This window comes from Suillus subalutaceus (genome assembly GCF_016647625.1).
Source record: "Suillus subalutaceus strain FC151 chromosome Unknown DFJ58scaffold_175, whole genome shotgun sequence".
In the NCBI taxonomy this organism is placed as follows: Eukaryota; Fungi; Basidiomycota; class Agaricomycetes; order Boletales; family Suillaceae; genus Suillus; species Suillus subalutaceus.
In genome coordinates this window covers 55,915-79,187 of record NW_024540424.1, presented here as the reverse complement: position 1 = coordinate 79,187, position 23,273 = coordinate 55,915, and the positions used below count along the sequence as shown (strand labels likewise).

The 23,273-nt window shown below is 47.8% G+C and overlaps 8 protein-coding genes across 8 annotated transcripts; 4 read left to right on the top strand and 4 right to left on the bottom strand.

Moving 5' to 3' along the window:
* Window positions 1–490: 490 nt before the first annotated feature.
* On the bottom strand, window positions 491–4,294 carry DFJ58DRAFT_816016 (peptidase C19, ubiquitin carboxyl-terminal hydrolase 2). Its single transcript, XM_041391730.1, has 5 exons — window positions 3,981–4,294; window positions 3,684–3,928; window positions 3,519–3,633; window positions 997–3,468; window positions 491–945 (listed from the first exon to the last, which is right to left on the bottom strand). The coding sequence occupies exons 1-5, from the start codon at window positions 4,119–4,121 to the stop codon at window positions 739–741; spliced, it is 3,180 nt and encodes a 1,059-aa protein (XP_041237587.1). The 5' UTR covers window positions 4,122–4,294; the 3' UTR covers window positions 491–738.
* On the bottom strand, window positions 4,177–5,866 carry DFJ58DRAFT_147564 (pyridoxal phosphate-dependent transferase). The gene is made up of 3 exons (XM_041378884.1): window positions 5,236–5,866; window positions 4,928–5,187; window positions 4,177–4,876 (listed from the first exon to the last, which is right to left on the bottom strand). Exons 1-3 carry the CDS (start codon window positions 5,761–5,763, stop codon window positions 4,231–4,233), a joined length of 1,434 nt encoding a protein of 477 aa, XP_041237586.1. The 5' UTR covers window positions 5,764–5,866; the 3' UTR covers window positions 4,177–4,230.
* Window positions 5,867–5,899: 33 nt separating this feature from the next.
* Window positions 5,900–7,276, bottom strand: DFJ58DRAFT_816013 (WD40-repeat-containing domain protein). Its single transcript, XM_041391729.1, has 5 exons — window positions 7,204–7,276; window positions 6,735–7,148; window positions 6,591–6,679; window positions 6,199–6,537; window positions 5,900–6,148 (listed from the first exon to the last, which is right to left on the bottom strand). Exons 1-5 carry the CDS (start codon window positions 7,250–7,252, stop codon window positions 5,972–5,974), a joined length of 1,068 nt encoding a protein of 355 aa, XP_041237585.1. The 5' UTR covers window positions 7,253–7,276; the 3' UTR covers window positions 5,900–5,971.
* A 531-nt stretch (window positions 7,277–7,807) lies between these two features.
* Window positions 7,808–9,423, top strand: DFJ58DRAFT_668956 (glycoside hydrolase family 5 protein; the record flags this gene model as incomplete). Its single annotated transcript, XM_041382747.1, has 9 exons — window positions 7,808–7,922; window positions 7,976–8,044; window positions 8,097–8,314; window positions 8,365–8,462; window positions 8,512–8,536; window positions 8,708–8,754; window positions 8,817–8,987; window positions 9,035–9,210; window positions 9,266–9,423. The coding sequence occupies 9 exons, from the start codon at window positions 7,808–7,810 to the stop codon at window positions 9,421–9,423; spliced, it is 1,077 nt and encodes a 358-aa protein (XP_041237584.1).
* Window positions 9,424–10,994: 1,571 nt separating this feature from the next.
* On the top strand, window positions 10,995–12,933 carry DFJ58DRAFT_147482 (glycoside hydrolase family 5 protein). Its single transcript, XM_041378883.1, has 10 exons — window positions 10,995–11,336; window positions 11,390–11,458; window positions 11,508–11,725; window positions 11,776–11,873; window positions 11,923–11,947; window positions 11,997–12,023; window positions 12,142–12,164; window positions 12,227–12,397; window positions 12,445–12,620; window positions 12,676–12,933. Exons 1-10 carry the CDS (start codon window positions 11,219–11,221, stop codon window positions 12,831–12,833), a joined length of 1,083 nt encoding a protein of 360 aa, XP_041237583.1. The 5' UTR covers window positions 10,995–11,218; the 3' UTR covers window positions 12,834–12,933.
* Window positions 12,934–13,317: 384 nt separating this feature from the next.
* Window positions 13,318–14,483, bottom strand: DFJ58DRAFT_816000 (S-adenosyl-L-methionine-dependent methyltransferase). Its single transcript, XM_041391728.1, has 5 exons — window positions 14,340–14,483; window positions 14,149–14,278; window positions 13,919–14,094; window positions 13,463–13,865; window positions 13,318–13,399 (listed from the first exon to the last, which is right to left on the bottom strand). Exons 1-4 carry the CDS (start codon window positions 14,408–14,410, stop codon window positions 13,604–13,606), a joined length of 639 nt encoding a protein of 212 aa, XP_041237582.1. The 5' UTR covers window positions 14,411–14,483; the 3' UTR covers window positions 13,318–13,399; window positions 13,463–13,603.
* Window positions 14,484–16,696: 2,213 nt separating this feature from the next.
* On the top strand, window positions 16,697–18,551 carry DFJ58DRAFT_147362 (WD40-repeat-containing domain protein). The gene is made up of 7 exons (XM_041378882.1): window positions 16,697–16,919; window positions 16,981–17,041; window positions 17,093–17,362; window positions 17,412–17,762; window positions 17,811–18,124; window positions 18,178–18,213; window positions 18,268–18,551. Exons 1-7 carry the CDS (start codon window positions 16,816–16,818, stop codon window positions 18,422–18,424), a joined length of 1,293 nt encoding a protein of 430 aa, XP_041237581.1. The 5' UTR covers window positions 16,697–16,815; the 3' UTR covers window positions 18,425–18,551.
* A 132-nt stretch (window positions 18,552–18,683) lies between these two features.
* Window positions 18,684–20,179, top strand: DFJ58DRAFT_734413 (uncharacterized protein; the record flags this gene model as incomplete). Its single annotated transcript, XM_041386480.1, has 8 exons — window positions 18,684–18,839; window positions 18,894–18,989; window positions 19,044–19,068; window positions 19,122–19,166; window positions 19,220–19,294; window positions 19,346–19,425; window positions 19,477–19,982; window positions 20,041–20,179. The coding sequence occupies 8 exons, from the start codon at window positions 18,684–18,686 to the stop codon at window positions 20,177–20,179; spliced, it is 1,122 nt and encodes a 373-aa protein (XP_041237580.1).
* Window positions 20,180–23,273: the final 3,094 nt, after the last annotated feature.

Below are 23,273 nucleotides of genomic sequence, written 5' to 3'. Positions count from 1 at the left end.
ATATTAATATTGCACGGACGCCGAACGAACTCTCGAGTTAATCCTCGGCTATTCCTGCACGGTGCACCACCTTCCCACCATATAAAATTTGAAATGCAAAAATTTTAATACTGATGCTAACTGATCAACCGGCCCGGGGAAGGCCCGGCTGGTGTCACCTCCGTCGAAGTCTTGTTGAAGTGTTCGCTTCACCATTGCCAACATCATAAGCATCGGCCCGCTCGCAGGAGCCCTTCCCGTTGTGGACAGTAACTGTAGGATTGAATGGTCAGGCAACATCGTCCATACCCTCTCTGCCCAGCTCTGCTGGAGCTTCGGTTTGCAGCTCGTGTAACAGGCGGTAATCTAGTATTTCAGACACGAGATCTTCCTCGCAGACTCACCACTAACTTAGAAACTCAGACCTGAGCCAAACCAAAAGCGAACTGCTCAAAAGCACTTCGAGAGCGCTCTCAGTTGCTTGTTGAAAGCAAATGAGTGAACGTACACACAGAGATCAAACATAATAAGTCTCGTCTATAAATAAAGTCCTCCGGCTTACAAGTCCAAGCTATATAGCTCTATTCTGTGTAAATAAAACAGAGATTGCACCTGTGCTTCTGATAAGCAAAAAGGATAAAGATACGCGAAAAACCAGCTGCAGCACCTGTGCCTGGGATGTTACAGCACAATTCATTACCAGGTAGCGAGATGCTGACAGCGGGAACACACTAGTGAACGAAAGATGCCAAGTCCAATTCATATCCTCTCGTACATGCAGATGTATGCCTTGCTTTTTAAGACCTCGTCCAAAGAGGATAGTCGCACAGTGGTATCACTGATATACGCCCAGTCGCGATGTGGTCGATCTGCATGAACCGAGCTCTCGGATCCAGTTACCGATAACGTCGTCTGTTCATCTTCCTTCGTGGGGAGGGCAGTGTATGCGATATAGTGACCGCCAAGCTACGGATTCAGTAATGAGATGTAGACTTCCTCGATCGATGCAGTTCTCACCATGTTCCCGATATGAACGACTACGGCATATAACCTATACATGCACCGCTCGGGACGTTTGCTCCGACCTCGAACATGCCCTGGCTTGGCATCCGCATACTGTTCTCGTTTGGGTGCCAAGTAGGGCGCAATGTCGAGGTATTCTGGGAAAGATATGTAATCTTCGAGCTTCTTAAAAGTGGAGGAAAAAGACATGATGGGAACTTTTGACATTTGCTGGAAGCGTTTCAGATGAATGACAAGGACTGGCGGGGGTGTGGCAATGAGATAGCGTTTATATGCAGCTCGCATGATCACTTTCTTGGACGGAGGGATACCCGTAGAATCAGGAATCTTTGAACGTTGTTGTGGTGGCGCGCGAGGTGTTGGAGAGACTGCGAGGTTCTCTTGGGAAACATTGGGCGATACTGCCGGTGATACAGCAGTAGAAGAAACATCCGAGTAAGCAGATAAATTAGCAGACGCCCCACTTTCCTCGTCAGAACAGCCTTCGCTATCCATTGTGTTAGCAGGGTGTTTCTCCTTGTCGTGCTTTGCTGTGGGAGCGTGCAAAGAAGCCTGGGATGTGTTGGTCGGCAACCCCATCGTAAAGGGCCTGGCTGTCTTAATGGACATCGGCGACTCCGGAGCGGTAGTAGATATTAATGGAATAGGAAGACCACCGAATGCTGCAGGACGAGGCGTTGATGTAGAGGGTAAATGATCATCGCTCGTCAGCTCCAAGGTGGGTGGTAGAGATTTGATGGCATGTGAATCACTAGAGGTATCAAGGGTTGTGTCACCGGAGGATGATCTGAGGGTATCATGGCTATCGGGGGTATCATACAAGGAAGTAGCAGAACTTGAGGGAGAGATTGACAACCTGGGACGATCGGAAAAACGATTTGGCATTGGTGTGTGATGTGCGCTCCCATTGGTGTGTCGCGTATGGATGGGCTGATCTTCATCATCTGAGCTCTCTTTTTCATCGTCGCTGTCAGTGCAGGAATCAGACTCATGATTCTGGCCACGCGACCTAGGTTCGTAGAGGCCATTGGCGATCTTCCAACACCGATGACACTTGACCATGTTCTCTCCGTCGAGAACCTCGACCGAGGTAAATAATCTCAGACATTCTTCCAAACCACCAAGCTGAGGGATTTTCAAAAATATACTTTGAGCGGTAGAAGGGCCCGCACTAGAGTGGTCCTTCGTCTGCTTGAAGATAGAAAATGGATTTGCAGCTCCTCCTGGATTGATATCGGCCAGGATGTCGCGGAGATAAGCTGCCTCTTCAGTACTCATTTTCGGGGGTCTGGGAGCTTTTGAACGTTTGCTTGTGATGGAGGGAACAGGTTGGCGGGGGATGAGAGGAAAGCGGGGTGTGGAAGAGACTGAAGGTGAAGGAGACGACTTTTGCACTGGCGACCACGACCGCTTAACGGCCGCTAGCTGCGCCTGCAACAGGTCGTTAACAGCACTAAGAGATGTCGGCTCTCGTTCAACGTTCACGTCAGGAGAGTCGATAGGTTGGACGGTTGGTACTGTAGTGTGAAGAGATGGAGATGGAGGGTATAAATCGTCGTCCTTTGCGTTACGCTGATGCGAAGCGTCATTTTTGGCTTTCTTCTCTTCTTTCGAGCGACGTCGATCATCCCTGGATTGCTTGGTGAGCCCAACTGATACACTAATTCTTCGCCCAAGCTTTGTCCAGCTTTCCGACTTCTCCCTTTTCTCGCGACCATGACCTAAAGAAGGTTCGCTGATCTCTACATGTTCCCGTCCCTTGTGTGGGGTTTCAGCTTCTGGAGTCCCGTTGATACGCAAGTCAGGAGTTGCAGCAGGCGAATTGTCAGATTCCGGTGGGTGATGAAGGGTAGTGTCAGGATGATGTTCGAGATGTAGTTCAGGTTGGGGGGGAGATGGATCTGTTCCGGTAGTAGTTTCGTTGTTAGTCTCGTGGTCCGCATGCTTATCCACCACAGCAGCCACCTCGACATCTGCCAAGTCGATGCTACGTCGTCTATGAGGATCTACAACCTCTCTGTTATCCAATGTCGAATCTCTATGTGGTGTAGCCGGGACTGAAGAAGAACGCTGGACAGGAATGACGCTGAGCGCCGTTCCGGATATATTGCGCAGTTTCTTGGCGAGCTGCTTTAGCTTGTCCCGCTTACGTTCGCGAGCATAGTCCTCGGCCTTGATACTTAAGCTGAGGTCGTTGAAGTCCTCGTATGTATGGGAAACGTGTTTGCAAGCCTGACACACCAGAATGCTTGCCAACTTACCCCCGAAAAGCATGTCAACAAACGGCGCTAACGTCTCTTCTGCTGGGGGAGATGGATCAGGATCTGGTGCGCTGGCGGCTTGTCCTAGGGGTGATTGACCAATATGCAAACGATCATGAGTGTCAGTGTTCGGCGACGCATGTGCCTTCGCAAGAGAGCGTTTTCTCTTTTTGCGCTTGATAGAAGGTTGTCGCTTTTTGATGATCTACGATATGTCAACAAGTGAACATGTGATATAATCTTACTGTCACTCACGTCAACCTCCTCCATCTGCATTGCATCAAGTAGATGTCTGAGAAATTCGTGCGCATCTTGCTGCCGAAAGTCTAGATATTGGTCGTATTTCTGGCCAACGGATGCTAAAAGTTCTCTGACATCAAGCGATGAGTGATGATTCTGCTTCACCGGTCCAACGCTTACTTTGGCTTCAAGTAGTTTCTTTGCCGGTCATCTTGCATGGCCCACGCCTGCCGCAAGAGCGTCACAAACCGATCTCCAATGGGTAACCCGGGGGTCCAAGGCCGTTCATAATGCCCTGCTAGACCATGTCCATTTGTCAACTCAGGGGATCGGTGGGATGCAACTGGGATTGATGCAGGCAGCTGGACTGCGGGAGGGATATCCTGGAATAGGACAAGATGAGATAGATGTTGTGTGGCGATCAGCTACAGAGCAAGTCATCAGAACATATTCATCGTTCAATGAGACAGAACTCACACCCTGCAACACAGAGTTCATGAAACAGGTATTGCCGTGGTTTAACAATCCCGGCGGCAGTAGCGCGCTCTTCTCTCGTTCTTCTCGCGCTTTCCGTGCTCGGTAGATCTCCTGAGGAGTAAGAGACTTTTGCTTCGCCATTCTAGACGAGTTCTAGTTGTGACCCGATGAAAATTACAGTGAAGTCCAGCGTGCTGATAATATCGACCAGAGAGTTGCGCTAACGGGCAATTGACGGAAATAAAAATCCTCAGCATGCAAATGAAAAGGCCAGATAGATCAAGTCAGTGAGCGCTGCGCCGTAGGCCCTTAGATCGCGGCGCCGGCAAAATACCGCGTACCACGTCAATAATAAGTACTGACACGTAATAATCTGTCTGTATTTGGCAAGTGAACCCCTCCAGAAGAGGTCGACTCTATAGGATTCATAGCCTCGCGCAGTTAATAGACATTTAAAGCACTCTGCAGTTGTCGAAGGAGGGTCCCGTTCTCCTCGGCAGGTCCCAATAGTGATCCTCAAGCATCCATCACATCCAGCCTCTTTCCCTCTGAACCTCACTACAACCCCTTTGTTCTCGGCGAGCTCCGTATAAAGCGCATTTGCCCGAACGTTGTCAGGAAGTCTGGTTTCTTTATTGAGGATGGGAACCACCAAGAAGTTTGCATCATTGCCGCCAATGACGTCTCCTACACCGAGGGCAGAAAGACTTTCGAGAGACTTCTGTAGCTGTTTCCGTGACTCTACGAGCGTTTGACATTTTAAAAGCATGCTTTGAACTGCCTCCTGGCTTAGCGCAGCGAGTGCCAACTGAGCGGACGGAGTGGAGATATTATACGGGGCTTTTGTGTTTGTGAGCACTTGAATTAATGGCGGCTGTGCAAGGGCGATACCGAGCCTGAAGGAAATCATTAATGATTAATACAGGTACCGATGAACAAGTACTCACCTAATCGCAGCGAGGCCAAAGCTTTTGCTCAAAGTTTGCATTACGCACAGATTAGCATAGTCTTTGATTAGGGATACGGCGCTGGCACCCTCGCCGGCAAAGTCGATATACGCTTCATCGACGACGACGATCCCTTTAAATGGCTCGTAGTCCAATATTGCTTTGATAGCTGCCAGACTAATCAAAGTACCCGTGGGGTTCCCTGGTGAGCAGAGAAAAATAAGCTTGATAGAAGGGTCGGCCAGGACCGCCGCTTTTATCTACGAGTCATTGGCCACTTGAGAAACCACGCAAAATATAACACTCACATTATCAATCAGCAAACTGAATCGACCGTGCTCTCCGCCCTCTCCCCCGCTGCCACTCAAATTGAGGTTACAACGAACTAGCCCGATATCATTCACTTGCGCGCAAACAGAATACATTCCATAAGTTGGCGGGGTGATCAGAATCTTCTCATTTGCGGGTACAACGCAAATTCGCATCAAGAGATCAATGACCTCATCAGATCCGACGCCAAGAAAGACGTGGTCCTTCCCGGGCAGCGATCTGAGCGATGCAATGCGAGATTTTATCTCATCATGAGAGGGATCAGGGTATCGGTTTAAGTCTGCGTCTAGTGTCGATGAAAGCTCCTGCTGGATCTGGTTGAACGATCTGGGAATAGAGTGTCCGAGAGCGTTTTCATTTGCATCGAGGAGGATTCCCTCTTGGTAGTCATCGCGTGCACATCGGTAAGGATGGAGAGCGAGGATATTTGGTCGAACGACTTTTTCGATATCAAAATGCACGGGTTTTATTGGAGCGATAGAGGGGGCCAGCCCAAGGATTGGCATGGTGAAAGATGATATGAAAAGATAAATGTGCTGAAAGAAATCTAGGCTGTGGACACAACTGATCGAGTCATAATGTCATTTGGGAGGTTCGGCAAGATAGAACATAGTATACGTAAATTACTCAGTCCGCGCAAAGTCCGTGTCCACGCATAATATGTACATTGATCGAACTTTTTTGCATAAACGAGACATTGTACATAGTTACAATCTAAGACGGCACTACCCTCCATACTTTGACCAAGCCATCATCACCAGCAGTGGCCAACAAATCTGGATGTTCTAGGCGAGGGCACCATGAGACAGAATTGACGTCGTTGACATCGTGAGCTCCAGATATTCTCGCAAGTAGTTTCGCACTCAGAGGGTCCTTGGTGTGTTGCGTTTCCTGAGAGGGTTTGTCAGTCTCGATGCACCAGGAAAGAGCGTGAAACATACAGTTATTTCCCAGACATTGATTTTACCATCACCACCAGTGGTCGCGAGCCATCCAAGATTCTCACTCGCACCCTTCCCAACTCCCCAGCTGATTGAGTAAATACTCCTTTCATGTCCTCCCAGCTCCAATACAGATTTCCACTTATGTTCTTCTACTCTCTTCCATATCCTGATCGTAAGATCATCAGAAGACGAAGCGAGATAACTCCCTTGCGGTGACCAAGAAAGGGACCAGACGGTCGACTTGTGACCAGAGAGGGTCGAGAAACAAAACCAGTCTTCTGAAGGGTCGTCTATGTAGAGCTTAATGGTATCGTCGTACGAAGCGGATGCAAGTATCTGTCCTGAATACCAGTCAGTCATGCACATTATTCCCACGGTAAGCATTTGACCTCTTCGGAAGGGTGCCATGCAACGCATTTTACGTCCTGGCTATGTTCCATGAGTACGCCCATACACTCAAAATCTGCATCAGGTTTAACTGATTGGATCGGATCATTCAGCACTGCAGTAAGGTGAAAATAATAGATACTCACCCTCCCATATCCATACAGTTTTATCTCTGCTACAACTTGCTAGCAACGTTCCTGAGCTCGAATACCCAACGCTCTTGCACTCCGTTTCATGACCCTCTAGCAAAGTCACACACTCCCAATCCCCCGCAGATTCCCCAGTATCCTCGGAGTCCGAGATATCCTCTCGCTCCCATATACCGACATTCGAATCAAATGATCCGGTGGCAAGTGTTTTGCCCGATGGTGCCCATGCAATACTGCGTACGGTTTTCGTATGTCCTGTTGGAATAGTGCTCACGTGTGAAAAGGCCAGAGATTTACTTCCGTTGTCGGATGATCGATAGCTGTATGTTCGCACAGATTTGTCCGCTGAACATGACGCTAGCAGAGGCTTGGTGGGATTCCATGCGACTTGCCAAACACGTTCATCGTGCCCTGCGGTGAAACATCGGTCAGTAAGATGAATCTCACTGTTCTATATCGGAGCTACCTGAAAGATCAGAAATGAGTTCAAGCCTGTAGGGTAGGTCGACGTCCATCTCGCTGATTGATTTGCTGACACATCCCTGAACCCATGTCTGTAGCTTACATAAGCATGATATTTGGCTTGACCGTATGTTCACTTAGTAAGTCCATGTCAACTTGATAGATCAACTCTGCAAGCCTGGATAACCCGACACCGGCACACTTTGATCTATCTAACTACCCCGAGGCCGCCCCAGCCAACTCCCGACAATGAAGCGACGTTTTACCGCTCGCATGATATTCACGTGATCGCGTCGACTTTCATCCCGGTACTTCAAGAGTCTGGAGGTGGTGACCGCAGGCCAATACTTTCTTCTACGTCGTGATGTACTGTCATCATGATTTACAGATGAAACTCTTCACCATAGCATTAGTTCAGTACTTGCATGCAGAATTTGTGCGAACTTTGGCCACAACCGGCGAGAACGCATGATGCGTGTCTGATACTGTCTCAGGCTGTTCCTGGCGAAACATTTTACACAACATATTTTTAACATTCTAGCTCATACATAAGGCAGCCATTTTCATCGGATGAGCCACTCAGCGCATCCATGCTTTTTTCTCGTGAAATGGCCATCACGTTTCTGTATTCCTTTGTCGTCACGGTCAGCACCATGACGGCCGCTGTCAACGCTCAGGTATTTGCGCCGCTCCAGTTTGCAGGTGTAAATATTGCAGGTTTTGGTGAGTACTATACTTGCACCGTTACTCGTCATATCCAGACTCCTGTTTCACAGACTTCGGTTGTGGTACAGATGGCACCTGCATTATCTCAGAGACTGTCCCCCCTGTCTACCAACTATCTGGTAAGGTTTATCTTGGAAAACCCTCACATATTTTAACATATTTATCTAATAGGTGTTGATGGTTTGGGTCAAATGCAACATTTTTTCAATAATGACGGCTACAATGTGTTCCGTCTTCCTGTTGGCTGGCAATACCTCACGTATAATCAGTCGACTAGTGTCTTGAACGAAACTCAGTTTTCCAACTATAACATGCTGGTGTCCGACTGCCTGAGCACTGGCGCTCACTGCGAAATTGACATTCACAATTATGCCAGGTACGATGGGGAGGTTAGTGACCGCGCTTCTGTCATTGTTAATGATGCTCAATGGGATAATAGATTATCGGTCAAGGTGGTCCAAGCAACGAAGTATTCGCTCAGCTATGGTACAATATTGCCTCGTACTGGAAGAACGAGACGAACGTCATCTTTGGGGTGTATGTGATCGCCACTGCATCTACGGACCACTGACTTATTGATAATCAGTATGAACGAACCTCATGATATCCCGGTGAGTCTCGAAAAATTCTTCAAGAGACCGTGCTGAGATTTCTAAACCTAGAATATCACCACTTGGGCAGAGTCCGGTATGATACTTCTTGATGAATGTTTTCTGCTCCCCTCTGACGATATTATTTGACGATTATAGTTCAGGTATGTGCTCCTTGTTCACAGGCCACAGATGATGCTGAGATTTCTGGGGAATAAGTATGCAGTTACAGCCATCCGGTCAGCATGTTCGACCATCTCTGTATAGTGTCTTAATTGAAAATTATATTTTCGCCATTCAGGGAAGCCGGCGCTACCACCCAGATGATTCTCCTCCCCGGCAACAACTATACTTCTGCGGAAACTTTCGTTTCCAGTGGTTCTGCTGAGGCCCTTGGCATGGTAACAAATCCTGACGGTACATTTACCAACCTCATTATGGATGTGCACAAGTACCTCGACTACGACAACTCGTTAGTACAATCATTTCCTTGCCAATGCCCACGCTAATACCACTTAGCGGTACCCACGCTCCTTGCGTGACCAACAACATTGAGGACTCATGGTACCCTTTGACCACCTGGCTCCGTGCAAACGGTCGTCAGGCCCTCAATACTGAGACTGGTGGTGGGGATGTAGACTCTTGTGTTGGCTACATATCGCAGCAGATTGCCTACCAGGCTGCTCAATCTGATGGTACGTTTTCACTCATTACCATGCCCTGGCACAAGCCGACTGGTATACTTTGTAGTCATCCTTGGCTACCTTGGCTGGGCGGCTGGTTCCTTCGCCACAGACTATGTTTTGTCTGAGGTGCCCATCTACAACGGCACCGGCTGGAATGACACACTCTTGGTCTCGATGGCTATGTCGCCTATGACCAACATGCTCGTTGCATCTGTTTTATGAAATTAGTATAGGGTATTTCACCTAGATACACTTCCTGTAATAATGACTTGGTTCAAGAAACGTCATCTCGTTTACTATCACCATGCCAGCGTAAAGTGATTGATTTATGATTATTGTAACAGTTCTGTATGGTCATTACTTACTCCCTTACACCCTGCGTCGACGTGTGTGATACGATATATGCGGATCATCAATCCTAATCTGATCAATGTAAGTACCTCCGCTGCCGCAGACATCCGAACAGCCTGAGTCAAACGACGGGATGCTAGTTACAAACTACTCTGAAGGTTTCTTGATACATTTTGTTGTTCCACTCCAAAGGATTGAGGCTAGATGCATCTATGCCTACTTCTCCCCATCATGATCGGACCATAATTTTATGTCATTTGCTTACATAAATACCACACTTTTGTTTACCCCATCGTGTTGTTTTGGTTCAGAATTCTGGTTTCCTTTGGTAGATCAACGCAGCACCCTAATACCCAGCGCTCACTCGCGAACCCGTACGCGGGATCCAAAGCGGGCGGTCACACTGCGCGTGGTTTGGCGGAGTCAGATCCCCGTGCTTACCCACCAGGCACCAATGTGGGGGATGATTACGGTCGTATTGAGTCTTTCTACCTCTTAGGCTAATTTCATATCCTCTCTTGAATTCTATGCCTCATTCTCAATCGCGAAACCAACACCTGATGGTTTTAACTCAAAGGTGGCACTTCTACAGACACATTCCAGCACGCTCGTCGCTCAATTTTTGTCCCCATGGGAGCGTCCATAGTGGCATTGGCGACCCGGAGAGCAATACATCTGAGTAATAAAGACAGCAATATCGACAGATAGCGGTACTGTCGTGGATGATCGATATGGAATATATAGCAGACCGACCACCCACCGAAAGTACCACAATATTGACAACGTTTACTCACGTCGTTCTCCAGCGATCTTCAGCCTAGATTTGAACTGCACGCCCGGCCCGCACAAGTTGCCGACTAGGCACAACTACATCGCCAACACAGTTTTCCAATATATTTATATGGTAAGTGCCGTGCGCCAATCGGCTCGTATCGGAGGACTACAACTTGATCGGAGTCCCGTGCAGAATTGTGTGTGTTAGAGTCGAAATGCGATCCCTTAGGAAACCCAGACATTTAACAGACTCAAACCCGCGGGACTGACCGAAGCGACAAGACAACGAGGCACGTTCGACCCTGAAACAACCATTTAGAGACTTCGTGCTAATATTCTTTTATCCAGTGAGCAGCGGGAGTTTTGTCTTATCCTCGCCAGTGTCCAACGGCGAATATATGAGCCCTTCGGTGTTGACTCGATTGGTCACGGCAGGTGGCTAGCCATTTCCGAAACAATTTATTCATTCAATGGCATCTAGAGTATAATAAGCGAATGTCCAAAGCATAGACCTATAGGCTATAGATTTGCATGATATTCACGTGATCCCGTCAATCCACTCGTCTCTCATCGCGGTAGTCTTTGGGACCGCCGGCAAATATCCGTTTTTGCTCTTACGCTGTAGATTGTCGTCATGATTTAGAGATGAGTCTTCTCATTACCATGGGGTCAGCATATTTTCATGATGTAGAGATGAGTCTTCTCATCACCATAGGGTTCAGCTCGATAGTTTCATGCAGAATTCACGCGAACTTCGGCCATAACTGAGAACGCATCATGCGCGTCTGTTCCTGGCAAAGCATTTTGCATATCAAAATTAACGTTTTAAGCCATACATAAGACAGCCATATCATCGAATGAACCACTCAGCAGATCCCTTTTTTCGCGTGAAATGGCCATCAAGTTTTCGTATCCCTTTGTCGCTGCCGCTCTCAGCACCGCAACTATCCTCGTTAATGCCGAGACATCTGCGCTGCTCCAGTTTGCAGGTGTGAATATTGCAGGTTTTGGTGAGCACTATACTGCTACCATTACTTGTTATGTCTAGACTCCTGTTCCACAGACTTCGGTTGTGGTACAGATGGCACTTGCATTGCTTCAAACGCTGTTCCCCCTATCCACCAACTATCCGGTAAGGTTTATCTTGGAGAGCCCTCTCACCACTCTAACATACCCACTAGGTATTGATGGCTTGGGCCAAATGCAACATTTTGTCAAACATGATGGCTACAATGTGTTCCGTCTCCCTGTCGGCTGGCAGTACCTCACTAACGACCAGATGACTGGCGTCTTGGATGAGACTCACTTTGCCAACTATAATATGCTGGTGTCAGACTGTCTGAGCACTGGCGCTCACTGTGTGATTGATATCCATAATTACGCCAGGTACAATGGGCAGGTTAGTGACTGTGCTTCTGTCATTGTCAATGATGCTCAATCCGATAATAGATTATCGGTCAAGGCGGTCCAAGCAACGAAATCTTCGCTGAGCTCTGGTCCAACATTGCCTCGCACTGGAAGAAGGAGACGAAAGTCATCTTTGGAGTGTATGTGATAGCCGCTGCAAGTAGAGATCGCTGACTTATTGACAATCAGTATGAACGAACCTCATGATATCCCGGTGAGTCACTAGCAAAGTTACACAACAGACTATGCTTACGTGAACGTAGAATATCAGCACCTGGGCAAAGTCCGGTATGATATCTCTTGATGAATGTTTTCTGTTTCCCCTCTGACAATATTATTTCACGATTACAGTTCAGGTATGTGTTCCTTGTTCACAGGCCTCAGATGATACTGAAGATTCTTGGGAACAAGAGTGCAGTTACAGCCATTCGGTTAGCATGTTTGACTATCTCTCTATAGTGTCTTAATTAAAAATTATGTCTTCGCCATTCAGCAAAGCCGGCGCTACCACCCAGATGATTCTCCTTCCCGGGACCGACTATACTTCTGCGAAAACTTTCGTTTCCAGTGGTTCCGCTGATGCCCTTGTTGCGGTGCGGAACCCTGACAACACAACCACCAACCTCATTATGGACGTCCACAAGTACCTCGACTCCGACGGCTCGTTAGTACAATCATTCTCTTGCCTACGCCTCCACTAACATCGCTTAGTGGTACCAACACTGAGTGCGTGACCAACGCCGTTGAGGACACCTGGCATCCTCTGACCACCTGGCTCCGTGCAAATGGTCGTCGGGCCTTCAATACTGAGACTGGTGGTGGGAATGTAGAATCTTGTGTTACTTACGTATTGCAAGAGATTACCTACCAAGCTGCTCAATCTGATGGTACGTTTTCACCCATTACCCTGCTCTGACACAAGTTGACATTTGTTATCTGTAGTTATCCTCGGCTACGTTGGCTGGGCGGCCGGCTCCTTCTCCACAGACTATGTACTGTCTCAGGTGCCTTCCTACAGCGGCAACAGCTGGAATGACACACTCCTGGTCTCGATGGCCATGTCGCCTAAAACCAACAAGCTCGTTGCATCCGTTGCATGAAATTGGCGTAGAGTATTTTACCTAAACACACTTTGTGTAATAATGACAGGGCTTGAGGAACGTCATCCCGTTTATCATCCGCTGTAAAAAGTGATTTATTAATGCCTCATTAACAGTTCTGCATATGATAGATACGCGAAAAGGGTTATGTCCGACATAGGGTCTTCGACCCCAAAAGATAATAAATATGGATTAAACAAATAGTTCTGCATGCTCATTGTTCAGCTACCAGTATTCTCTTTACATCCTGCGTCTGTGATACGCATTATCAAAACGATTGGATGTTGGACACAAAGCTTTGAGGGCCAGAAACCTACTTCTCCCCACAACCGGGGCCGACTGAGCCGTGCCTGACTTCCTTCCGCCCGTTTGCACTTGACGATTTTCTTGTCCTATTGCCCGAACAGCGGACAATCCTGTGATATACCGATTTTAATGTCAGATCCTTGATCAATATTGGCCCTCAGGTCAGTTCCATTCATACCTGCATTATCCGCTTCTGCGCTGATCTCCCCCTTTAGCTACTTATGAGTATTATGATACGTACCTTTAATGGGTAGCATTATCTATTATCAAGTTACTCAATTGGTTCAATTCCTATTTGTGCTAAGGGATGATCCCAAACTTACATATTTCAATTTAGATTGCTCACTGGACGCCCCGGTCCGACTCCGATTGTGTAGTTGGACATTCGGATAGATGGATCTTACTATTACAAAATGGAGTGTAACAAGCCATGTTCGCGGCTTGTCGACATACCTTCCACGACTTCAGAGGCGTTTCCAAACTACAATCCTCTCCCGATCTATGTGAGTGGCTGAACTCACAGCGGGCACCTCGTCAATAACTTTCTCCCACACAGATCCAAGGACCTCTTCATAATGATTTGGCCGTACGAAAAAAGGCGGTCCAAAGTCCACCTGCGGATCGAGTGGGAATACCAAGGTAATCAGGAATCCGCCAGTCTTGACGAGCTTAGCCATCTGTCTTCCCCACTCTGGGCGCATCGACGGGGGAAGGGCTACGAAAAATCTATCGCAGGTTCAGAACGAGACTGCACAGTGAAAAATTGCGAAAAACGAAACGTGTAATCGTATATCAAGTCGAACTGCTCATCTGTCGGCGCGAAAAAGTCTCCAACACGGAACGACACGTTCTCGTGGGGAGTTTCTTGCTGGGCTGCCTCGACAGCCGTAGGAGATATATCGATGCCAGTTACTTTTAATCCTAGACTGGCCGCGATGAACCTCGCGTCGTTACCCTGAAACACTGAGGTTTAGATATCAACTTTTGCTGTCGTGATAAAGAGCCATACCCTTCCACAGCCTGGGACGAGCGCTTGACCTTGTCGTGGCCATTCCACCCTATCGGATTCGATAATATCCCGCAAAGGAGGTTGGATCTCTCGTCCACCCCACGCTTCCCATGGTGTCACCTGTTCTTTCCTAGACAATGTTGGAGCAGTCAGCTATCTCCCAGCTATCCAGATATACAGGCCACACTGACCATGTAGCATCCCATCCGTCAGTTGCAACGATTTCCCTGAACCTGGCGAGTTCCTCTGTTCGCGTGGACATGGCTTTGAGAGACTCGAAATACCAGTATGTCGTCTGATCTTATATCATATACTTATGTCATGGTATAAGCATAAGGACAACTCGGAACTTGCCTTGTCATCTTCATCCCGATTATAGGCGTCTTCGGAGGTTTAAGGTATAGTGACTTTTTTGATGAAGTTACTTAGAAACACCGCTGGCATATACTGATTGGACATACGTTACACCTTATTTGCTCCTGGTAAGTCATATGCATACTTATACTCGTCTACTACCCATGTATATTTTCATCATTTCTCACCGTCTCAGACCGCATATCCTCATTCATGATGTACTTGCACTTTCTGGCCTACCCTCGCCGTTACAGGTTCCAGTTGGTTCAAAGATAATTGGTAGATGCAGGGAACACGTTCGTGAAATGCAAGTCCAGCGATTACCGAAGTCGCAGGTACCTGCGGGCATTTCCTCGGTGAATGGTTGAGCAGGTGACGAGCCTAATGATAGCCCCGTGGACTTCCTCGGCCCCGGCCCCCAGTTTACTAGAAGCGATGTCCGTTCATACCTGTTCCACTATTAAATATATTTGCATCCGGTAGCTGGAAGAACGGCCCCCAGCCCAAAACGTCGGTATTCTTAGAGCCCGGGACACAAAGTCAAGAACCACCCGTCACCGAGTCGACAAATGCTTGTTTCAGGCTCTTTAAATCACTCTCATGTACACTGACACTTAGTCAGCTTCAAGGATGGCAGATTTAAGCCTATTCTTCGAAGACCTTCATCATTAATATTGATTTAGTGGCGTCTTCACGCCACCATGCATGCTGCTCTGCTCTTCAAGATTGACTTCCGAAAGCTCTTCGATTTAAAAGTTATTGCTAGGCCGAATTGCTGTTATTATTACCGAAAGGGTTGAATTGCGCACGCTCAAGGAAGGCAGCGCGGGTATCATCAGTCCGATAAGTTGCTGGCGAAATGTCATTTCTCCTGGACCGGAAATCTATTGTATGGTCGCATGTCCGGACTTCATATCATTCGCTGTCAAGCCAAAGTACGCTGTATGTGGATGCTGCCTCGTTGGGTGTCATCTGTAATGCTGCATAGTGGAAGACCATGTGCCGATTCGGGTTCCAGTCCGCGCCGACCCCCGAGTCACAAAATGCACCAGAGCAGGTGGATGGGTAACCCGATAGCTTTATGCTAGTCACGGAGCTCAGGGTTATGGCGTAAAGGGAAGCCGTAGCAAGACGTTCCATGAATTTTAGCCAAGGATGGCAACTCCTGGATGAAATCGAAGAGCCTGGTTTGAGTGCTTTCGCTGATGAGCATCATGCCCAGGTGTGTGAGGTCTTTGCACATGGCCATAATGCTATCAAGCTACACATCACTCAGGATGGGTTCGTGTAGTGCTGGGGTTTCAGATTCGACCAGATCATCATAAGAATGGTTCATGAGCATGAGGGGTTCCAGAAGAGGGGCAGGACCAGATACAAAGCCAACGACAAATTGCAGAGTTGTAGAAACGATGAGTGTGCGAGGTGTTTCCCTCCAAGCTTGATGCTATCAACACGAGAATTGCAGTCACATATGTCGAGCGCCAAGGGAGCCTGCTGTGATTTCCTTCGTCCACTCATAGCTGAGCAACAAGGGGACAACGTAGGTCCACAAGGCAGGACAAACAAGGGTGATGGAACATTTGGTTAACACTGGTAGCTACGATGGTGAGCGGCATACGTTTTAAGTAAAACAGTTTGGATCTGGCCTGGTGGGGGGTAAGGGTACGGAAGATTTGCTCTGGAATCTCCGTGGCAAGGAGATACTAGGAGGAAGCTCCGAATAGACCACACCGGCCTTTGGGTTAAGGATGCACTGAGCCTCTTCGACCAACTCCCCCTTTCCAATTTCAAGTTCTGAGGCACTTGATGGCACAGTCTGAGCCCGGTGAGGTGTTGGTGATTTTGTGTTGGAGTCTATATGGAAGATGGCCTCCCATTTCAAAATCGATTGCACACCGTCACGCGCTTCGAGAATATAGAGTAGTATGTTGGTGATTCAGGAAAGCACAAGTGCTTTATCTTGATTCCGGATCGTCTAGTAATTCAACGCTGATAGTCAGCGAGGTGCCGACCCATGAATACGCCATAGCAGAACCCACTCCACTAACAAACGTATCTGTACCGTGACCGCGCGTATTCATTGACGATCAATGTTTCAACTTGAATGCTGCATGCATAACTTGAATGGATGACTTGGAAAGCTGCATAGTATAGACGTTTGTTTCAATGTTTGTTGTTGTTTAATTTTAAAGGCTTTGCATTAAACCTTCCTGGAAGTTGAAACCTTCACAACCATACACAATCGCTACTGCCTCGACGCGTAATTCAAAATTCTTCGTCCCATTCAGTTTTCCAAATCAAGCTTGGAGAATTATGATACAAACTGGTCTCATCCAGAGCGCGCACAATGATCTTGTGACAGATGTAGCTTATGATTTTTATGGGCTTCGCTTGGCTACTTGCAGTCTTGATCAGCGGTATGGTATTCCCTCACTGCATACACGTATTTCTACAAGTTGACCTACGATGATGTTAAAGAATCAAAGTTTGGCAAGTAGACGAGAGTAATGGAAATTGGAACGTTGAAGATGACTGGAAGGCGAGCATGTTGGAAGACGCGTATTTGCGCTTATCAACCAGTTCATGCTAGGCTCACGACGCTACCGTCTCCAAACTAAGCTGGGCTCACCCAGAATTTGGGACCATACTTGCATCCGCCTCTTTCGACCGTACGGTCAAGATTTGGGAGCAAACTAGCTTTGCATCGACAGCTGATTCCCAACCGAATGGTGCTGGTGCTGGGTCTCCTCAGGCTACTTCAGGCGGTTCCTCAAGATGGGTGGAAAGGGCTGTATTGGTTGATGCAAGGGGCACTGTCCGCTCAGTCGAATTTGCCCCTCATCATTTTGGGTTGAAGTTGGTACGTCAGTCGTTCATCTCAGTTGGAGATTTATGAGAGCTTCTGCAAGGCAACTGTCTCTTCTGATAATCATGTTCGCATCTACGAGTGCTTGGAACAATCATCGCTAGCCACATGGCAGCTTTCCGAAGAAGTCGATGTCTCAACGCTCCCATCTTCATCACTGTCGTCGTCGTACTCCGTGGCGTTTGCGACACCAACACAAACAAGTGCAACTCTTGAGGGTGCATCTGCAACCCTGGTCGCTCAAGCCCTGCAACAAACGCAAAACCCCGCCACTCAGGGACGACCCGGAATGGGGAATCGAGAAGCAGATGGAGGATGGTGCATATCATGGTGTAAGGATAGATATTGGGGGGAGATCATCGCGGCTGGCTGTGGGATATCTGGTGCCATCAAAGTATTGCCACACTGTATTTTTTGTGACGTTGCTCACTCTGAATCACAGATTATACAATTATCTTCCTCTCGTCGACCTGTGACTCTCCTTACTTTAGACCCATCTCCTTCGCCGGCGGGGTTGACCACTGAGGCAGGAACCTCACTTGCAAGCGACGGAGATACTCCAACACCATTTGCAATCACGTCGGTGGCATGGGCGCCCTCGTGTGGGCGATCATATCACCTTATAGCTACTGGAGGTCGCGATGGACATATTAGGATATGGCGAGTTAAGCCTGCGGAGGAAGAACCTGACGTCGAAGGAGAAGGCGGCGATCTTAAATGGTCTGCAAATGTAGTAGCAGATTTCGATCACCACAAGTACGTGCGATACTCACTCCCCTATGGCTTTGTTCCTGATGAGATTTGTGCAGATCGGCGGTTGGCTGTGTTGAGTGGAACATCACTGGGTTTGTTTTTTCTCCAAATATCATAAGCTGCATAGTTAATACGCAGTTTCCCAGGACCGTCCTGTCTTCCGCTGGAAATGATGGTCGTGTGCGACTGTGGAAAGCGACCATTGGTAATGTTTGGAGACCCGCCGGGAGCATTGGGGTCGAGCAGTCGGAAGATACCCAAGATGCTGATGTCAATATGGGCGAAAGTGCAATTGCTGAATAGGTCATTTGTATATAGTGCCTAGTAGGCTGTTGATGCCTTTCTGCTACTTTTCCACATCACGATGTCCTTTTATGATATCCTTTCCCGTGAACGAACCAGGTGACCACGGCAAGCCGCACGGACCGAGTTGAAGCGTTGATACACACTTTAACTTCCCACTGCGTATGCTTTTGTGGCTCGATCAGATTTCGATATTTCTTTTGCGTCCACTTACCTAGAGGCTCATCGGAGTAGCCGCAGGGATCAGCGGCAGGCTAAAATGTCTTCATCAGGGTCAATCGTAACTCTCTCTGCGCCCACCCAGCGACTGATGTCTGTCGCATCTCATCTACACAGTCAACGATCCAAAGTTGTCGTATGTCGCAACCTGGGACCCGATGTCATGTCCATTCTTGAGGCAAGACCAGAGCTAGATGTGAGTTAATCTCCAGTTACTAGTATAGAAAGGTGAGGCTTACTACAGTTGTAGTTGGTTGTGTGGCCGCAGGACAGCGCCTGTGAACGGTCGTGGTTGATGGAGAATATACCTGGTGCGACTGGGGTGATTGTCATGCTCACGGACAAAGTACAGTCATTGTTTAATGTTTGATGACACACCCGTTGATGATGGCTTGCTTAGGTTAATGCAGAGCTTCTGGACAAGGGTGCGTATGCAACGCATACCTCTAGCTAAGTTTTGACCGGCAGTGTTTGCTAGCTGGATCTTCTTTGAAGGTGGTATCCACAATGTCCGTTGGATATGGTGTGTTTGCTGTTCTAAATCCCCTCGGCGCTTGGTTTAACCTCAACCCGCAGAACACATCGACATCAAGGAAGCAGCACGACGTGGTCTAAAAGTGGGATATACTCCTGACGTCCTGACAGATGCAGGTGGGACAGGACACCGAACAAACGGTCCAAACTGCTTATCTTGACACGTAGTTGCTGATCTATCGGTCATGCTCGCTCTCATGGCTGGCCGAAATGGAGGCACCGGTGTAGACCTTGTGCAAAGGGGCCAGGTCAGTGATTCGTATTCTTGGTGGAATTTTGTGCCGAAAGATCAATGTCAGTGGGGAAATTTCTCATGGGCTCCTTTTGCCTTGTGCGGACCACAACTCAGTACCACGACCGCGTCGCCCACCAGGAAAATCGGTTTTCTAGGTTTTGGACGAATTGCACAAGCGACGCTAGCGCGCCTGGTTCCGTTCGGGATCACACACTGCTTGTATTCCTCAAACCCATCCTCACTTCCAAATTACGCTCGGGATGCTGCGCTCGCAAAACAACACAAGCTTCAAGCAGTCTCAAAGGTAGACATCGATGAACTTGCGCGGGAAAGTGACGTTCTCTTTGTGCTTGCTCCTGGAGGGGGCGAAACGTATCACATTGTAAATGAGACACTGCTTAGGAAGATGAAATGGACCAGCATCCTCGTGAACGCGAGTCGCGGAACGTTAGTTGATTCAGATGCTCTGGCGAAGGCTCTGAGAGAAGGATGGATCTGGGGAGCTGGATTGGATGTTGTTGAAGGGGAACCTAATGTCACGATTGATCATCCTCTTGTTAAAGAGCCGAGGTCAGTGCCAGCTTTACCTGATTTTATTTTTTCAGCCGTACTAATATTTGGTATGCAGATGTGTGATAGTGCCTCATATTGCAAGCGCTACACTGGAAACTCGAGTAGAAATGGCAACTCGTGCTGTACAGAATCTGATTGGGGCGATACTAGGATGGGAGATGCCTTCTCAGGTCAATCTGTCCAATGTATTGTAACAGTCAATTGCAAGCTGGTCGAATCAACATCCTGTTCTCATATTGCACACAGATGACTCAGGGGAGCGATAATTTTGCCAACAGAGATTCATTCTGTCCGGGTCAGAGATATGGCTACACCATGGGATTGCGAGATTGCGATGTAAGTACTCTGTTTTCTACATTTTGAACCATACGCCAAAGCCTTCTACAGGGGCTTGGCTTGAGTCCGAGCCCTCTGGAGCCAGGGCTTTCAGGCCAACACAGTTGGCCACTTACTACGTGATATTCATACGATGGCTTTGGCATTTTTACCTGGGGTCGCGTGCGTAGACAAGGCGTGGGCTGGATCACTCCTTTCACTGCTCTCTTTAAATGTTTTGACGCATCTGACAACGACTCTGTTCAGGTATGTACTTTTCGAGTACTGTCTACCGTAGGGCAAGGCCCCAGCGGACAATAAACACTGACAAAAAAATGTGCGAACTTTAGACATTTCTGAGAATGATGGCTGTAGTTGAGACTATTCGGACAATTCGACTACTTATCTCTGGTAAGTATCTCAATTGAACCTTGTGCCATATTCGCCGCATCTGAGAATGCTGGGCTATCATACACCCAAGTTATCCCCCTCCACGGCAACGACTACAGGCCTGCGGAGACTTCAACAGTTCTGCTGAGGCCCTTGGCATGGCGTGGAACTCTGAGGCACATCGGCCAACCTCGTTATGGCTGTCCACAAGTACTTCGAGTATAACTCGTTAGTCCAATCATGTTTTAGGGCTATGGCTCTGCTAATATTAATGAAAGTGTACGCCTAACGAAGAATACCGTGACATGGAGTCCCCTTGGTTCCGTAATCATCAATGAACATCAGGTCCTCAGACTGGCGGTGGAATGTGGACTCTTGCACTGACTACATATCACAGCAGATTGGGTACCAGGTTGAAACGTTGATAACCGTGATGGTACGAAGTTTTAACCTCTGTACCCTGACGCTGGCCAACGTTTCTATGCAGCATTCACCTTGGCTGGTCTTCTGGTTCCATCATGTACTAAATCAGCACTCGCCGGAATGACACACTCTTGCTCTCTTCGAAGGGTCGTTAGATCCGTTGATGGGCTTGAACGTTGAACTTTTAGACGCCGTGGGCATGTGGGATAATCGAGACTTTATGATCGGCGATTACATAATCGGCAATGGTTCTCACTCGATTAGGACACACTCGGAGTTTAAAGCCGAGTCATTCGTTCCTCCACAATGTGCTTGCACTGGTCGACTGTACCAAATATTATCTCTGTCATTGCTGTGCCAGGCGATTCGTCTATCCGCTGCGTGAGCTTGGTGGGTGTTTACCTAATTATGGAACACATTAAATGGAGAATTCTGTAGACAGCGTGCGACATGATCCCCTTGGATATTTTCCGTGTGTCAGGTGGAACGTGGAACTAGTATGAAACTACTGCACCTCTATTCTACTCCTTTCTGCACTGCTCATGATGCGGAGTCGCACAAAGTCGTATCTTTCCAGGCTTCTGGTTTCTCATTTCTATTTTGAGCTAGGTCTATGACTCATAGACCAGCATGATCATGATGTATCATAAATGCGGTGCGTCTCGTATGCGTTTCGCCTATCAGGATCCCTACCACATCTTTTTTTGTTCTGATGGTATAATAACCTGATGGTGACCGAAGCGGGAAGTGAGGAAGTGTGTACGACACGACAGGCGCCGAGGACTTGTGAAGAGGAACAGGGCGCATTGGAGGGTGTTGGGTGTGAGGGGTTTACCTGGAGGTGGTTGAGACAGGTGAGATACCCGCTTGCTGCAATTGTACCCATTTGTTATTCTTGATTTTTTTTCTGATGTCGTGCCGACACAATGTGACTTTTTTCGAGAGACTTTGGATGAGCTATTACGCTGCCGGAGCCCGGGCCGAAGTGGAGAGAGAGAACGGATCCGGCCTCATCGATAATTATTCGGACGGTATACTTTTTCCAAAGGTTGCATCGCCCCTTGTTGATCTGTGCTATATCAGTGACTGTATGATTTTACTGAAAAAGGATACCTGGACTGCCAGTGATGCAAGAACATCCCGAGAGTGGCGTTGGAAACAAGTTCTAGAAATCACAATCAACGTGTCGTTTTTGTGATGTTCAAACGTTCCCCTCATGAAAACACTGCTTTATAGATCCACAATCAACCTAACCCAAATTGTACCCTGATTCGATCGACTCGGAGGGGCTCGAGGGACCCGCCTCACTTGGAGTGACTGCTCCGTTCTGCTTAATATTATACCACGATGGCAACGGTCAATCAAGAACTTTCATCTCTATTGTGCCCTTTTAGCGATGGGGGCGCTGGGCGGTGGTATATCTAGCATGAACTCCATCATCATACCTTTTACTTTGTCTGCCACTCACTCACGGCAGTGACTTATCATCCCTCAAATATGACTGCAGTCTCAAATGCTCCCTCTTTGTGGCCACTGATCAATTTCAATATCAATTCCAGCTATTATATAGGTTTGTGAAGAACCTGTCGGATGATGTCGGTGTTGTCTCAGTTGTGGTTTCACAGTTGCCTCCTCTGCTGCGGTGATATACGATTGGGGTAAGTAAGGCAGTGTTAAAGAACCACTTGAATATCCTTATAATAATTTCAGCATTGACAATCGGACAAGAGGTAAATTGACGCCATTACTGGGGCAATCGACTCACTAAGAATGATCATTACAGTTTGAACTGGTCTGGGTGAGCAGAGTCCCATGTCAGAAGGACGCAATTGATTCGCAGCAGAGACATCACTGGTCCCTCATGACGGTTCTATACATCGGTGTGCGTAGCTTATGCTATATGTGCGGTTGGCAAGACATGCTGATTTCAAAATATTCTAGGTGCGCTACATTGGAATAGTATACATTGTGTGCGTTTGCAAGGTTAACAAGTTTTCGCTGTGCTAATAAGCCGTTACTCACAATAAGAATCAACATGCTGCGTATGTCTCCGCACATACACCGCGTGCGCTTCTTCTGATCAGTGACGTATAGAATTTCTTCCGACAGTCTCGATGACAGATGAAGTGAGTATTCTAACGCATTTGTGCTTGCCATTCC

Bases quoted from the DNA above. Each gene is read 5' to 3' on its own strand.
- DFJ58DRAFT_816016 (XM_041391730.1), bottom strand. From the start codon at position 4,121: ATGGCGAAGCAAAAGTCTCTTACTCCTCAGGAGATCTACCGAGCACGG. The intron at 3,929-3,980 runs GTGAGTTCTGTC...CTTGCTCTGTAG, and splicing joins TGAACTCTGTGTTGCAGGGT to CTGATCGCCACACAACATCT. The intron at 946-996 runs GTGAGAACTGCA...CTGAATCCGTAG, and splicing joins TCGTTCATATCGGGAACATG to CTTGGCGGTCACTATATCGC.
- DFJ58DRAFT_816013 (XM_041391729.1), bottom strand. From the start codon at position 7,252: ATGGACGTCGACCTACCCTACAGGCTTGAACTCATTTCTGATCTTTCA. The intron at 6,538-6,590 runs GTCAAATGCTTA...TATTCAGGACAG, and splicing joins CATGGCACCCTTCCGAAGAG to ATACTTGCATCCGCTTCGTA. The intron at 6,149-6,198 runs GTATGTTTCACG...AAACCCTCTCAG, and splicing joins TCAATGTCTGGGAAATAACT to GAAACGCAACACACCAAGGA.
- DFJ58DRAFT_816000 (XM_041391728.1), bottom strand. From the start codon at position 14,410: ATGTCCACGCGAACAGAGGAACTCGCCAGGTTCAGGGAAATCGTTGCA. The intron at 14,095-14,148 runs GTATGGCTCTTT...TCAGTGTTTCAG, and splicing joins TCGTCCCAGGCTGTGGAAGG to GGTAACGACGCGAGGTTCAT. The intron at 13,866-13,918 runs GTTTCGTTTTTC...AACCTGCGATAG, and splicing joins GACTTGATATACGATTACAC to ATTTTTCGTAGCCCTTCCCC.
- DFJ58DRAFT_147362 (XM_041378882.1), top strand. From the start codon at position 16,816: ATGATACAAACTGGTCTCATCCAGAGCGCGCACAATGATCTTGTGACA. The intron at 17,763-17,810 runs GTATTGCCACAC...TCTGAATCACAG, and splicing joins GGATATCTGGTGCCATCAAA to ATTATACAATTATCTTCCTC. The intron at 18,214-18,267 runs GTTTGTTTTTTC...GCAGTTTCCCAG, and splicing joins GTTGAGTGGAACATCACTGG to GACCGTCCTGTCTTCCGCTG.
- DFJ58DRAFT_147482 (XM_041378883.1), top strand. From the start codon at position 11,219: ATGGCCATCAAGTTTTCGTATCCCTTTGTCGCTGCCGCTCTCAGCACC. The intron at 11,459-11,507 runs GTAAGGTTTATC...CATACCCACTAG, and splicing joins CCCTATCCACCAACTATCCG to GTATTGATGGCTTGGGCCAA. The intron at 11,948-11,996 runs GTGAGTCACTAG...ACGTGAACGTAG, and splicing joins ACGAACCTCATGATATCCCG to AATATCAGCACCTGGGCAAA.
- DFJ58DRAFT_147564 (XM_041378884.1), bottom strand. From the start codon at position 5,763: ATGCCAATCCTTGGGCTGGCCCCCTCTATCGCTCCAATAAAACCCGTG. The intron at 5,188-5,235 runs GTGAGTGTTATA...AATGACTCGTAG, and splicing joins TCAGTTTGCTGATTGATAAT to ATAAAAGCGGCGGTCCTGGC. The intron at 4,877-4,927 runs GTGAGTACTTGT...GATTTCCTTCAG, and splicing joins TTTGGCCTCGCTGCGATTAG to GCTCGGTATCGCCCTTGCAC.